Raw genomic sequence first — 14,415 nt, 5'->3', positions numbered from 1 at the left:
ACATACTCACCTCACTCCATGTACTGTTCAAAGCGGAGTTACATACAACTCACTCACTCGCTCCATGTACTGTTCAAAGCGGAGTTACATACCACTCACTCACTCGCTCACTCCATGTACTGTTCAAAGCGGAGTTACATACCACTCACTCACTCGCTCACTCCATGTACTGTTCAAAGTGGAGTTACATACAACTCACTCACTCACTCACTCCATGTACTGTTCAAAGCGTAGTTACATACAACTCACTCACTCACTCCATGTACTGTTCAAAGCGGAGTTACATACAACTCACTCACTCACTCACTCCATGTACTGTTCAAAGCGGAGTTACATACCACTCACTCACTCACTCACTCCATGTACTGTTCAAAGCGGAGTTACATACCACTCACTCACTCGCTCACTCCATGTACTGTTCAAAGCGGAGTTACATACCACTCACTCACTCACTCACTCCATGTACTGTTCAAAGCGGAGTTACATACCACTCACTCACTCGCTCACTCCATGTACTGTTCAAAGCGGAGTTACATACCACTCACTCATGTACTGTTCACTCCATGTACTGTTCAAAGCGGAGTTACATACAGCGGGACTACACTCACTCACTCACTCACCATGTACTGTTCAAAGCGGGTTAGTGTACTGTTACAGCGGAGTTACATACTGTTCACAACTCACTCACTCACTCAAAGCTCACTCCACTCCATGTACTGTTCAAAGCGGAGTTACATACAACTCACTCACTCACTCCATGTACTGTTCAAAGCGGAGTTACATACAACTCACTCACTCACTCACTCCATGTACTGTTCAAAGCGGAGTTACATACCACTCACTCACTCACTCCATGTACTGTTCAAAGCGGAGTTACATACCACTCACTCACTCACTCCATGTACTGTTCAAAGCGGAGTTACATACACCTCACTCACTCACTCCATGTACTGTTCAAAGCGGAGTTACATACCACTCACTCACTCGCTCACTCCATGTACTGTTCAAAGCGGAGTTACATACCACTCACTCACTCACTCCATGTACTGTTCAAAGCGGAGTTACATACCACTCACTCACTCGCTCACTCCATGTACTGTTCAAAGCGGAGTTACATACAACTCACTCCATGTACTCAGCGGAGTTACTACCACTCACTCCATGTACTGTTCAAAGCGGAGTTACATACCACTCACTCACTCACTCACTCACTCCATGTACTGTTCAAAGCGGAGTTACATACACCTCACTCACTCACTCACTCCATGTACTGTTCAAAGCGGAGTTACATTACATACCACTCAGCGGAGTTACATCACTCATGTACTGTTCTCGGAGTTACTCCTCACTCCATGTACTGTTCAAAGCGGAGTTACATACCACTGTTCACTACACTCACTCACTCGCTCCATGTACTGTTCAAAGCGGAGTTACATACACACCTCACTCACTCACTCACTCACTCGCTCCATGTACTGTTCAAAGCGGAGTTACATACCACTCACTCACTCGCTCACTCCATGTACTGTTCAAAGCGGAGTTACATACCACTCACTCACTCACTCCATGTACTGTTCAAAGCGGAGTTACATACCACTCACTCACTCACTCACTCCATCTCTCCATGTACTGTTCAAAGCGGAGTTACATACCACTCACTCACTCGCTCACTCCATGTACTGTTCAAAGCGGAGTTACATACACTCACTCACTCCATGTACTGTTCAAAGCGGAGTTACATACCACTCACTCACCCACTGTACATGTACTGTTCAAAGCGGAGTTACATACCACTCACTCACTCACTCACTCACTCCATGTACTGTTCAAAGCGGAGTTACATACCACTCACTCACTCGCTCACTCCATGTACTGTTCAAAGCGGAGTTACATACACCTCACTCACTCACTCCATGTACTGTTCAAAGCGGAGTTACATACCACTCACTCACTCACTCCATGTACTGTTCAAAGCGGAGTTACATACAACTCACTCACTCGCTCACTCCATGTACTGTTCAAAGCGGAGTTACATACAACTCACTCCATGTACTGTTCAAAGCGGAGTTACATACAACTCACTCACTCACTCACGTTGCAATACGCAGAGCTCCAAACTCGCCTCTCCCACTCCATACGAAGAATGATCATTAATGTTTCAGCCTGACTCAACCGTTACACAGCTTTTGAGTCACATCACTCGACATGAATGCTCCGGAAGCTGGCTGATCAGATAGCTCCGACCAATGCCACTCATAATGGGATGCGCAGACCATTGTCTTGTAGTTGACACTATACAACCTTTGACCCGGAAACAGCCTATGGACCATGTGACCTGGCAGTGTTTACTAAAACAGCAAATCCTTATATCTATAGCGGTGTATTGCAGCGGAGGGAAGAATTGATTGTTAGTAAAGAAGGTAAGTGTAGTTGTTTTACAGTATTGGTTTATAGTTTTTCGATCGTTTTCAATGTTATTCATAACATTTAACATTTTAATACATCAAACGTTGTTCCTACACATGGCAATATACAAGTAAGTATCAATCATATGATATCAAAATTAATATTTATTTAGTAGTTGTCTTTCTCTGAGAGTGTTAGTTGCAATCCCGGATGCGACCAACTCAAAATATTATGGAATGTGTACTTTACCAAGACACATATAACATTGGTTACATATATATCGTTTAAGCCATTTGAAAAACATATACAGAAAGTACAAAAGGTACAAAATGAGAGGTGGGTGGGGTGACATGCGGTTTGAGGTAGCGCATCTACCAAAGTGACCATGCCGTGAGGATCAACGAAAATGGCTAAGTGGTGTACATCTTCAGTTTTTAGGAACCATTCATAATTTATGACTTGGGGGTAGGGGGATTACATTTTTTATTGTATCGTTTTTTCTTCTTCTTTTTTCTTTTTTTTTGACATTGGGTTTAACATGGAAACATACAGACTCCCCACTCGACAACATTATACTGTATCTGTTAGGGCCAGTCTCAATCCATCGGACAGTGAGTTAACATGTTATGGAGGAGTTATTTATCTGACTTGTCATCAATACCTAAATTTGACCGCCCCATCCTTATAGTCTCCACTGGGGCGGTGGGGTAGCCTAGTGGTTAAAGCGTTGGCTCGTCACGCCGAAGACCCGGGTTCGATTCCCCACATGGGAATATTGCTAAAAGCGGCGTAAAACTAAACTCAGTCAGTCCGTCATTCTCCACTGACGAATACAGGTTGTGGAAATGTTTTCATTTGATCCTCCGTTCAATGGAATCAGTGATTTTTTTAACCCTTAAAAACCGTGTTTTTAATAGGATCATTAATGGGCACATTACTAACAGATTTTAATTTGTTTCCGTCTGATGAAAAATCAAGGTGAAATGACGAAGGTTAAGGGTGTGAATAATACCTTAAGTGTTGTTTTTAACAACACGTCTATTGATTTGGTGTCTCTGTGGCGCCATGCATGGTTACCCGGCATACTTTCGAAACGAGATTAAAACCAGTTCTGATATTTCAAATATAGATGGAGCCCAGAGACTTTCTTAATCTCCCGAAACTGCAGAAATCTTGGCCTGCGTGGGTTATATTAGATGTATTTGTTTCAGGGTCTGTGTGACATGCTATGTATCGATCTCACGCTGCACTTCTGTGCTATACATAGTTACTACATGTATTGTCCAAACACTACTTTTCTGGGTTCAAATAGTCAGGTTTACGATGTTTGTTTGTTTGTTTTGTTTTTTGTTTTGTTTTGTTTTTGTTTATTTTTTTGTTTCTGTTTTCTTTTTGTGTACGTGCGTGTGTGTGCGCGCACGCAGTGTTAGAAAGTGCTGACACGTCAGGGGATGTGGATGATGCGCGGAGCTTTGTCAACTTTCATACTGGTTACTGAACCCAAAGCGGCCTGGCATCCGTGTAACTCTGGGATAAACACGTGTCCAGTTTACAGAACCATACATCGTCATTTTGCGGGGGTCGGGATTAACGAGGGTTATGTGTACCGACTACCGATACTTTCAGGAACCGATAAAAAGCATACTCCCATGTCTGATGTTCGCTGAAAATGAAGCAAATCACAGTTGTATTTTGGACTTAAAGTTTCCAGTTTTTATTGTTAGTGTTTTCAGCTTCAGTGTTTTCCATAATGTTTGTAATAATTACATTGTTGATTCCTTAACACGAGCGAAGTGTTCTGCCCATACACACACCGACACTGTATTGGCAGGAGATGACCCTCCATTATTAAGAAACGGGAGAGGCCATTGTCGCTCATCTGGTGTGTACGTGAGAAAGGTGACGATAGCATCGCAGTAACTGCGTGTCCGGGTTGTAACATGATATCAGATATACACATTAATCAGACATCTGACGTGTAGTAAAGACCTGGGCTCCGTTCCTCAAAGCGATTGTAGCGCTACAACAGTCGTAAGTCTATGTTAAAGTATGGGAGTTACGATCAACTTTGCGCTACGATCGCTTTGAGGAACGGGGCTCTGAGCTCCGTTCCTCGAAGCGATCGTAGCGCTTAGGTGATCGTAACTCCCATACTTTAACATAGACTTACGACTGTCGTTGCGCAACGATCGCTTTGAGGAACGGGGCCCTGGAAATCCTGTGTTTAATGTACACTAATAACTTCCCCGGAAATGGTGCGTCAATATGTTTAAGTCCTTGTATTACGAAACCATATCAGTGCTAAACATCAGTCAGCAGGAAATTAGACTGTTGTGTAATCAATATTTTGACTTGAAAAATTAGACACCCTTTCTCCGAATCTGAAAATATAAATATACCTACATCCTCTTTCAAAAGGCAAAAAAGGCATTTTTACGATTTCAATGAGGAATGATGAAACTAAACTTAGACATCCTTCTTTTCCCAGAATCCGAATATATATATACCTGCATCCTGCTATTAAAATCAGTCAATTAGACATGGTGTCTTGGTATAAATTGACCGTGAAGATCCGGGTTAGAATTGGTCTTCAGCAACCCATGCTTGTCGTAAGAGGCGACTAACGGGATCGGGTGGTCAGGCTCGCTGGTTTGGTTGACACACGTCATCATATAGCAATTGCGTAGATCGGTGCTCATACTGTTGGTCACTGGATTGTCGATTATTTACAGACAGCCGTCATATAGCTGGAATATTGATGATTGCGGCTTTAAACAACAACCAATAAATGTATTTGAGCATACACCTACAATCACAGCAATTGAGAACTGTGATAATTGCATTGTGGCGTATGAATAGACGATGCCATTTAGAAAGTGGTTAAATGTAACATAAGTTTCTCAGTGGAGTAAGGGGCGGTGGGGTAGCCTAGTGGTTAAAGCGTTTGCTTGTATGCGAAGTCCCGGGTTCGATTCTCCACATGCGTGAAGCTCATTTTTGGTGTCCCCCGCCGTGATATTGCTTGAATATTGCTAAAAGGCGGCGTAAATCCATTCACTCACTCACTCACTCACCATCCGTCATCGTCATCTAATATTTCTCATCTTTAATATCTGCCCAGTACGGCATCTACAGATTTGTCATTTTCATCTGCAAATTAATTATTGATTAATTCACACTTACATCAAGTTCATGAATAAGAGATTAAATAAACTGATGATATCATGAATATTTTTTCATCTATATCTATATTTGACATCTGTATTTTCTATTTATCAAACACACCCACATCATAACAAAACGCTGACGATGGCAACATTGTCTAAATTGTAAAACCGTTTATTAATGACACGTTATTTCTTTGAAACCAACATTTCACTGACAGAAAGAAATACTAATGACGTGGACTGACTGACTGACTGAGTTTGGTTTTACGCCGCTTTTAGCAATATTCCAGCAACATCACGGCGGGGGACACCAGAAATGGGCTTCACACGTTGTACCCATGTGGGGATTCGAACCCGGGTCTTCGGCGTGACGAGCCAACGCTTTAACCACTAGGCTACCCCACCGCCCCACTAATGACGTGGAATAGGGGAAATGTCCACTTTCGCTGGTCCCCTGGTCGGTAAAACAATAAACTCTCTTATATATAAACATTCTCAGTACTCTGATGTATTTTTACGGATATCCCATAGTCATGTCACACATGTAGATTCGGGTTAGAACTGATTTTCAGTAAGCCACGCTTGTGGTAGGAGGCGACTAACGGGACTAACTCAATCAATCAACCAACCAACCAACCAACCAACCAACCAACCAACCAATCAATCAATCAGTCAATCAATGCCATGTTCCAAAACAGATTTCTGATGAAGAGGGAATGATATGGAATGATTTGTAAGTGTTGAACCTTTGGCCAGATTTGACAAAACGAAAGCATCTCATATCCATGAAGCGTATTGGTCAATACTTCTTCTATCCGTGTAGACATTGAATATAAGAAGTAGGCTATAATCAAAGTAAAATGCCCACAGGACAAAATCACAGAACATCCAAAATCCAATTGTTAGCAAGGTCAGAATGTTGTCCTACGTGTCCTCGAGCCGACGTCCAGAAGGTCAATGACAGAGCCTTTGTCATTTCCGCACTTCCTGGCCGGAAGCTGGATATCAATCCTCTTGGCGAGACGAGTTTCGGCGAAATTAATGTATATTGTAATACTATTTACGCAGTACTCAACTGAAGCCGTTAACAACTTGTTCCAAAGGTGAAGACAGTGAAAACATTTGTAAACTGTAGACTTGTCTATTCTAACACAGTGTTGGCCTGTCTATTCTAACACAGTGTACATCCACTCAGTGCCTCAAGGGATGCCATGTGTTACGAAACAGCTATCGCCATACGCTAAGGTTTGTTTTATTTTAAAACTCGAGATGATCCCGACCATCCACGGCTTGGCCCGATGATTTTATTACCTCCCTTTGCTGGCATTTTATCCAATCAGGTGTCTACGCTGGGAAGTTGAGCGAACCAATCACAACTCACCTTCACTTCTTAAATTATCTAACCGTTTAAACTGGGCAACACAATTGATGCAGAGGTACTCTGAAAGTGGTAGAAGGAGTTTTTTAAATATATTTTTTAAAGTTTCAGATCTGTCAATTTGTCTGTATGATTTCCCCAAAAATCTGAGTGGCACTGCGAATAAACCTTCGCGACTGCGACCGCTATCTTTGTTGACATTGGTAAGCTCGGATGTAACGGCGGCTTAGCTGATTTGCTACAGTGAGAATGCAGAGCCAGCAAAGGGAGGTAATAAAATCATCGGGCCAAGCCGTGGATGCATCCAGGGTATAGTGGAGAGTGATCGTAAGGTATACCCTGGAGATTATCGAGGATGGATCCCGACTAGATCGGTCTTATCAACCCATGCTTGTGGTAAGAGGCGACTAACGGGGTCGGGTGATCAGGGTTCGGGTGTCTTGTCATTGTATACCAGTCATGATGAACCAAATACGATGCTCATGATGTCAATCACTTGATTGTCTAATCGTCGATTATTTACAGACCGCAGGTGGATTGTTGCTGAGCCAACAATAATAACAAACAAACAAAAAGAGCAAATGTTAATAACTATTCAGGCATTACAACACCTGTCTTTTGTTCTTACAGGTGGGATCGCCATGGAGCCTCCAAGAGACAATTCAACAACATGGTATCCTAGTTCCATACGGCTGCACACCGACAATATGTCAGTGTCAACTACCAGTACTCATCCAAACATCGACAAATCAGAGTACCTCGACGGACTAAGCAATGAGGAGGCAACAAAGCTACTTCCGGTTATAGTGTACCTTGGGATACTGATGATCGTTGGCCTAGTGGGTAATTGTCTGGTCTTGTACGTCCACTTCCGGAAGTTCAACCCAAGTACTACCAGAACGTACGTCGTGTCGCTGGCGTTCTTTGACCTCCTTAGCTGCCTCTTCTCAGTGCCTGGGGAAATAGTAGACTTAAGGTTTTCCTTCACGTTTGAAGCTGTGGCACTATGTAAAGCAGAACGGTTCTGTACCACCTTCTCCTCCTTGGCATCCGGTTTCACGCTGATGGCGGTTGCTGTCGACCGTTACAGACGCATCTGTCACCCTTTGAAACAGCAGCTACAGACAAATGGGGCCCGGAAGGTCGTACTTGGGGCATGTCTCCTCTCAGTTCTCTTCTCATGGCCCGTTAGCGTCATCTACGGCAAGAGGTCTGTTGACACGGAGTATCAAGCTATCAAAGGGATTGAATGTTCCACGGACGATGAATACAGAGTTACAAAGTATCCAACGATATACAATGCGTCCCTGTTCCTTATATTCATCATATCCTTCGGTACCATGATAGCTGTCTACACCCTCATCGGGAGGAAAGTCTTGCAGCAGAAGAAATTCAGAAAGCATTCTACGAGCAAAAGTCTTCAACGGTCGCGAAGTCTTTCCGGAAGCGACAAAATGCCAGTTTCACCTTCATCACAGAGATCTCCGCCTGAAATGGACAGACCCTCCTATGACGAAGGTCCGTCGGAGTATTCCATCGCGTCCATAGATCCCCATGCCAAGGATGTCAGTCTGAGCCGGAAACCCTCCTTCATGAAGCGTATCCAAAAGGGGGCCCAGGATTCCAGGAGCAAGAAGACCACTTTCATGCTGTTCCTCATCACGATGGTGTTTGTTCTGAGTTTCCTCCCTCACCTCATCCTAAAGGGAGTCCAGGCGGCCAAGAAAACCTTCCTAGGTGACGCCAGCACCGCGGCCCTCATCTTCTACAACATCTTTGTGCGATCCTACTTCCTCAACAGCATCTCAAATGCCTTCATCTACGGGTTCTGTAGTCCACGCTTCAGGAAAGAATCCAAAGCTCTCTTTCGAGCATTGATTTGCCAGAAGAGATGCGCCTCGCTGTCTATCTCAAAACCCAAGGTGTGAGTGATTTGATGTAAGAAAGTGCGGGAAATGACGGTATGAAAACGGCGAGAGTACACTTGGGTGAATCACCGGGTGTATATGAACACAGCTACATGGTCATGTCACTGGTGATAGAACAGATATACAGGTGTCCATGGCAGGTGTTAGAACAGATATACAGGTGTGCATGACAGGTGTTAGAAGAACAGATATACAGGTGTGCATGACAGGTGTTAGAACAGATATACAGGTGTGCGTGGCAGGTGTTAGAACAGATATACAGGTGTGCGTGGCAGGTGTTAGAACAGATATACAAGTGCGCATGGCATGTGTTAGAACGGATATACAGGTGTGCGTCGCAGGTGTTAGGACAGATATACAAGTTCGCATGGCATGTGTTAGAACGGATATACAGGTGTGCGTGGCAGGTGTTAGGACAGATATACAAGTTCGCATGGCATGTGTTAGAACGGATATACAGGTGTCCATGGCAGGTGTTAGAACAGATATACCATGGCAGGTGTTAGAACCGATATACTTATATTCCACGGCAGGTGTTAGAACAGATGTGCAGATATGAATGGCTGCTGTTCAAATATTATGGTTTGCTTGATATGAGCTAGAACTGATTCTGGTGTGCATTTGTGCATGGCGATTGTTAGAGCAGATACACACGCAGGTTCGTGCAACAAGACGTACATGGCCACGTCACAATTGATGTGCAGGTCACATTGACAGTCAGAATATTGTGAATGAATACGATTACCATTTTTATGGAGTGTGTCAAGTGTGTGGATAGTGTTCACTGTTCTGTATGACAACATGGGGGAGTGCAGTATGTTTGGACAACGTTCTGTATGACAACATAGGGGAGTGCACTGTATGGCAACATAGGGGAGTGCACTGTATGTTGATAGTGGTCTGTATGACAACATGGGGGAGTGCACTGTATGTTAATAGTGGTCTGTATGACAACATGGGGGAGTGAACTGTATGTTAATAGTGGTCTGTATTACAAAATGGGGAGTGCACTGTATGGCAACACGGGGGAGTGCACTGTATGTTAATAGTGGTCTGTATGACAACATGGGGGAGTGAACTGTATGTTAATAGTGGTCTGTATGACAACATGGTGAGTGCACTGTATGTTAATAGTGGTGTGTATGACAACATGGGGAGTGCACTGTATGTAGATAGGGGTCTGGATGACAATATTGGGGAGTGCAGTGTGTGTTGACAACGTTCTTTATGACAACATGGATCAGTGCACTGTATGTAGATAGTGGTCTGGATGACAACATGGGGCACTGTACTGTGTGTGGACAATGTTCTGTATGGCAACATGGAGAGTGCACTGTATGTAGATAGTGTTCTGTATGACAACATGGGGCACATGGGGAGTGCACTGTATGACAACATGGGAGAGTGCACTGTATGTAGATAGTGGTCTGGATGACAACATGGGGCACTGTACTGTGTGTGGACAATGTTCTGTATGATAACATGGAGAGTGCACTGTATGTAGATAGTGTTCTGTATGACAACATTTCGGAGTGCACTGTATGTAGATAGTGTTCTGTATGACAACATTTCGGAGTGCACTGTATGTAGATAGTGTTCTGGATGACAACATGGGGCACTGTACTGTGTGTGGACAATGTTCTGTATGACAACATGGGGGAGTGCACTGTATGACAACATGGGAGAGAGCATTGTATGTACATAGTGGTCTGGATGACAACATGAAACAGTGTAGTGTCTGTGGACAATGTTCTGTATGACAACATTTCGCAGTGCACTGTATGACAACATGGATCAGTGCACTGTATGTAGATAGTGTTCTCTATGACAACATGGATCAGTGCACTGTATGTAGATAGTGTTCTCTATGACAACATGGATCAGTGCACTGTATGTAGATAGTGGTCTGTATGACAACATGGATCAGTGCACTGTATGTAGATAGTGGTGTGTATGACAACATGGATCAGTGCACTGTATGTAGATAGTGGTGTGTATGACAACATGGATCAGTGCACTGTATGTAGATAGTGGTCTGTATGACAACATGGATCAGTGCACTGTATGTAGATAGTGGTGTGTATGACAACATGGATCAGTGCACTGTATGTAGATAGTGTTCTATATGACAACATGGAGAGTGCACTGTATGTAGATAGTGGTGTGTATGACAACATAGATCAGTGCACTGTGTGTTGATAGTGTTCTCTGTGACAACATGGGACTTTACTGTGAGTGGACAGTGTTAAGTGTAACGCGATTGGAAAATATACAGGTTTCATTGCAACCTCTGTACAGTATTCATTATTGGACGACCTTGATCAACAATGGCTTTTGTCCAGGGAAAGTTGTGCTTCATCTGTGACTCACCGCATATATAACATCTGCTCTGACTGGAGGAAGTTGGGAATTGCACACACACTCAATAACACAAGGAAATTCCGTCTGTGTTTCAAATCACCGGATTGTCTTCTCTCAGACAGGAGGACTTACAATTTCCTTTAATTTCAGGGAAGCAGCTACCATTTCCGATTCCGTGTCATGTCGGCACAGGTACTACAGAATTGTTCACCAATTTCCTACAGTCCTGACCATTGCCAGGCGTACATTCCTGTACACCGTCTTTATGTTTGGTACAGCAATGAATGAAGACAGGTACTTTAGCTACTGTTGGACTTGCGGCGATAACCACACAAGGGATATCATATTAAGTTCATGTTGTATTCCAAACCAGGATCGAATCAACATACATCTGTTTCTGCTATGATGATTAATACGAAGCATAATTCGACCTCACAGTGTTCAACAGTTACTTCATGTGGGTTTCCCGCCTCTGGGGTGTGAAAGAAGTTTGTATCTCAGGTGAATCACGCTTAAAAGTTAAGTAACGATAGCACGTGGAACGGAAACCAGTGAAATAGAAAATATTTTATTTGTTCATCTCTGATTTAGTTCGCATGTATTCAAGAGATAAATCTTTGAGTCTCAATTTTCTGAATGTTATTTTCAATGTAATACTTTTTCAATACACATTTGTAACATCAATTCCTCATTTAATTTTGTGTCAAATAAAACCTCATCTTTGTTAACCTGGGTGTGTTGTATTTCTGTCATCAAATGGAGACGTAGGGATACTAACAGTATGAACATCACAACACGTAGAATAGCTACATTGTGAATGTTGTTATAAGCCGCAAATGGACAGGAGTGTATGTGTGTGAGTGACACATCCACCTACTCCCACACCTACACCCACACCCACACCCACACACCCTACACTACCTCGGGGGTGTACTTTTCATTGCCGTCGGGGTAGGGTGACAGACGTCCTGAGACTTCACTGACATTATGGTCGCATGTGTGTTTTGCGTCAATCATAGGGGAACTTGACTTTGGGCGTAGTCCTTGTTTCTAAGTGCCATCTAAAGGCGTATAAATGCAGAAAGGTTGACATTATGAGGTTTAAAGTCATTTTTGTAACATTACATTGTATTGAAACAGTATAAATTGAACCTGAAGTACTTTGTGGTTTAGTTTAGGAAAGTCCATTCTGATGATAGTTCTCCACCAACGTAGGAACCAACGGCTGCGTTTAACATAGGATGTTACATCCAAACGAATATGAGCATGGGCTACTTGGGCTACTTCATGGGCATTGGGCTACCTCTGCTTAACTGGTTCAAAATAAACGACAAGTCGTTTGTAAATTGTACTTTAGTCCGATAAGATCTCACAAGTCCGTCAGTTGATGTGAAGGATCTTTCTAATTAGCCAATCAGCGTCAAGCTTTTAAGTTTCTAAATTATACTAGCAGTTACGAAATGTGTTGTGGATATTCCAATCTGAGAGCCTACCTTTAAATATGTACTGTGACTATATCGGCATGTATGTTGCCCACACGGGCAGTGTATTGGTAACGATGTGTTAGACGCATTCTACTCAATTATGTGTAAACCATTATCTTACGTCGATTACCTATCATAGTGTAATTCTCTAACATCACTGACGTTCTTCGTATACTTTTACTTCTGTAAATGAGTGTAATATTCTCTAAAACATGTTTGTAAACATTCTACTGTTTGACTAATAATGTGAATTACTCGTCGTATATTTACTGAGATTTGAAATATACTGGTTAGTCCTACACTGTGCTACCTGTGTTAAGCGAGCTGATTGCCAAAAACTCGTATTAAACCAAATCAGCCTTTGGCTACATACAATCTTAAGGGCTTTCTCGATTTTTTTTACTCTTTGGCAAGGATATGTATATCCCTTAAACACCATTTTGTAATAGACTTCTGTGGGTACAAATGTAGTCGGACACTTTGCTCGGATGTTGGATGACATATACAAATAAGTAGCTTCAGACAATTTGCAAGTTGTCCAGCAAATAGATACCGATGGTCAGTACTCCTTATAAGATGACATTGCATCGTCACAATCAGAAGAATGCCCTGGAGCCACTATCAATAACCCTACCCTCTTCTCCCCACCCCGCCATCCACCCAACACAAGCAGTCACAGACACACACACGCACGCGCACGCACGCACACCATGGGTGTGTTTGGTGAGACGCCGCAACCCAAGATAGGTGACCAGCCGTTAGACAGTTACTGCACCAGCGCGTGTAGCAGAGTAAAGGTCATGATCTGGTGAAGTGGCTCGGTTACCGGGAACTCTCATGGAAGTCCACTCATATTGTCACGATCAAAGGTAAGAGGCGGAAACTCCCTCAGAGATATCTCCCAATGAAGTCAATAACATGGATTAGAGATATAATGTATGCCTCGTGTCAACACCATCTAGATCATGCATGGTTCATGAGTGCTTAAGACGTTGTGTGCAGCAATTTCACCCAAGTCCTATATGCTGTTCTATTTGATGTACACATTTAATTAATGTAAAGTAGAAAAAAACAATATTCGCATGAGACGTATTTTCGTGATGTTACCCAAGAATTCTAGCGCAGATCACATCTGCTAGTCCAAGGTCACAATATGAGACTCGTAATTTCAAAAGATATATCTGAGTGTTGTAATGGAAATATTTTATTTACATGCAAACGATTACGCGATAAGGCACATTATGTTTGTGTATATCATAGAATATCAGTTTACTTAGTAGTCAGGCATTCGACCATAAGCAGGTTTAGCCACTCGGTCGAAACGCCCACTGTTTTTTGTATACGAACTTGAATCTCCGCCCACAAATGGCTTGTGTATACCAACAGCTCACCACTGTTTTGTTTGTAAAAGCCAGAACCCCCGCTTAACTTCTTGTTGGTATGTCTTGCTCGGACAGTGTTGACAATTGGATAATTCACTATTTACTTGTACGTTCCTGTATTCTAATGACATTTAAATCATATGTCACGTGTATGCTATAAAGGCGACGTAAACCGAACTCCCTCACTCACTGTCACAATCATTCCATGTAGCAAATCTTTGTCAAACTGTCGATGGCACCTGCATAAACGATCTGGGGACAAAGGTTCCACAAACTTCTGGAGTGGGTTGATAAAGTGTAAGCAATTTC

The 14,415-nt window shown here is 42.8% G+C and overlaps 1 protein-coding gene across 2 annotated transcripts; it reads left to right on the top strand.

Annotated features, from left to right (window-relative positions):
- The first annotated feature begins 2,300 nt into the window (after positions 1-2,300).
- LOC124257396 (orexin/Hypocretin receptor type 1-like) lies at positions 2,301-11,968 on the top strand. Of its 2 annotated transcripts, XM_046691442.1 has the most exons (4): positions 2,316-2,420; positions 7,582-9,006; positions 9,076-10,207; positions 10,368-11,968. In XM_046691442.1, exon 2 carries the CDS (start codon positions 7,593-7,595, stop codon positions 8,877-8,879), a length of 1,287 nt encoding a protein of 428 aa, XP_046547398.1. In that variant the 5' UTR covers positions 2,316-2,420; positions 7,582-7,592; the 3' UTR covers positions 8,880-9,006; positions 9,076-10,207; positions 10,368-11,968. The 2 variants fall into 2 exon arrangements, with proteins under 2 accessions (XP_046547399.1, XP_046547398.1); XM_046691443.1 differs by having other exon boundaries at positions 2,301-2,420; positions 7,582-10,207.
- The last annotated feature ends 2,447 nt before the right edge of the window (positions 11,969-14,415 follow it).

This window comes from Haliotis rubra, unplaced genomic scaffold, assembly GCF_003918875.1.
Source record: "Haliotis rubra isolate DU_JTF1 unplaced genomic scaffold, ASM391887v1 Scf66, whole genome shotgun sequence".
Classification (NCBI taxonomy): domain Eukaryota; kingdom Metazoa; phylum Mollusca; class Gastropoda; order Lepetellida; family Haliotidae; genus Haliotis; species Haliotis rubra.
Note: the sequence above shows the minus strand (reverse complement) of the source record. Positions and strands in the feature narration are given on the sequence as shown.

What these genes read in the sequence shown, in the direction of transcription:
- LOC124257396 (XM_046691443.1), top strand. Translation starts at nt 7,593, where the DNA reads ATGGAGCCTCCAAGAGACAATTCAACAACATGGTATCCTAGTTCCATA.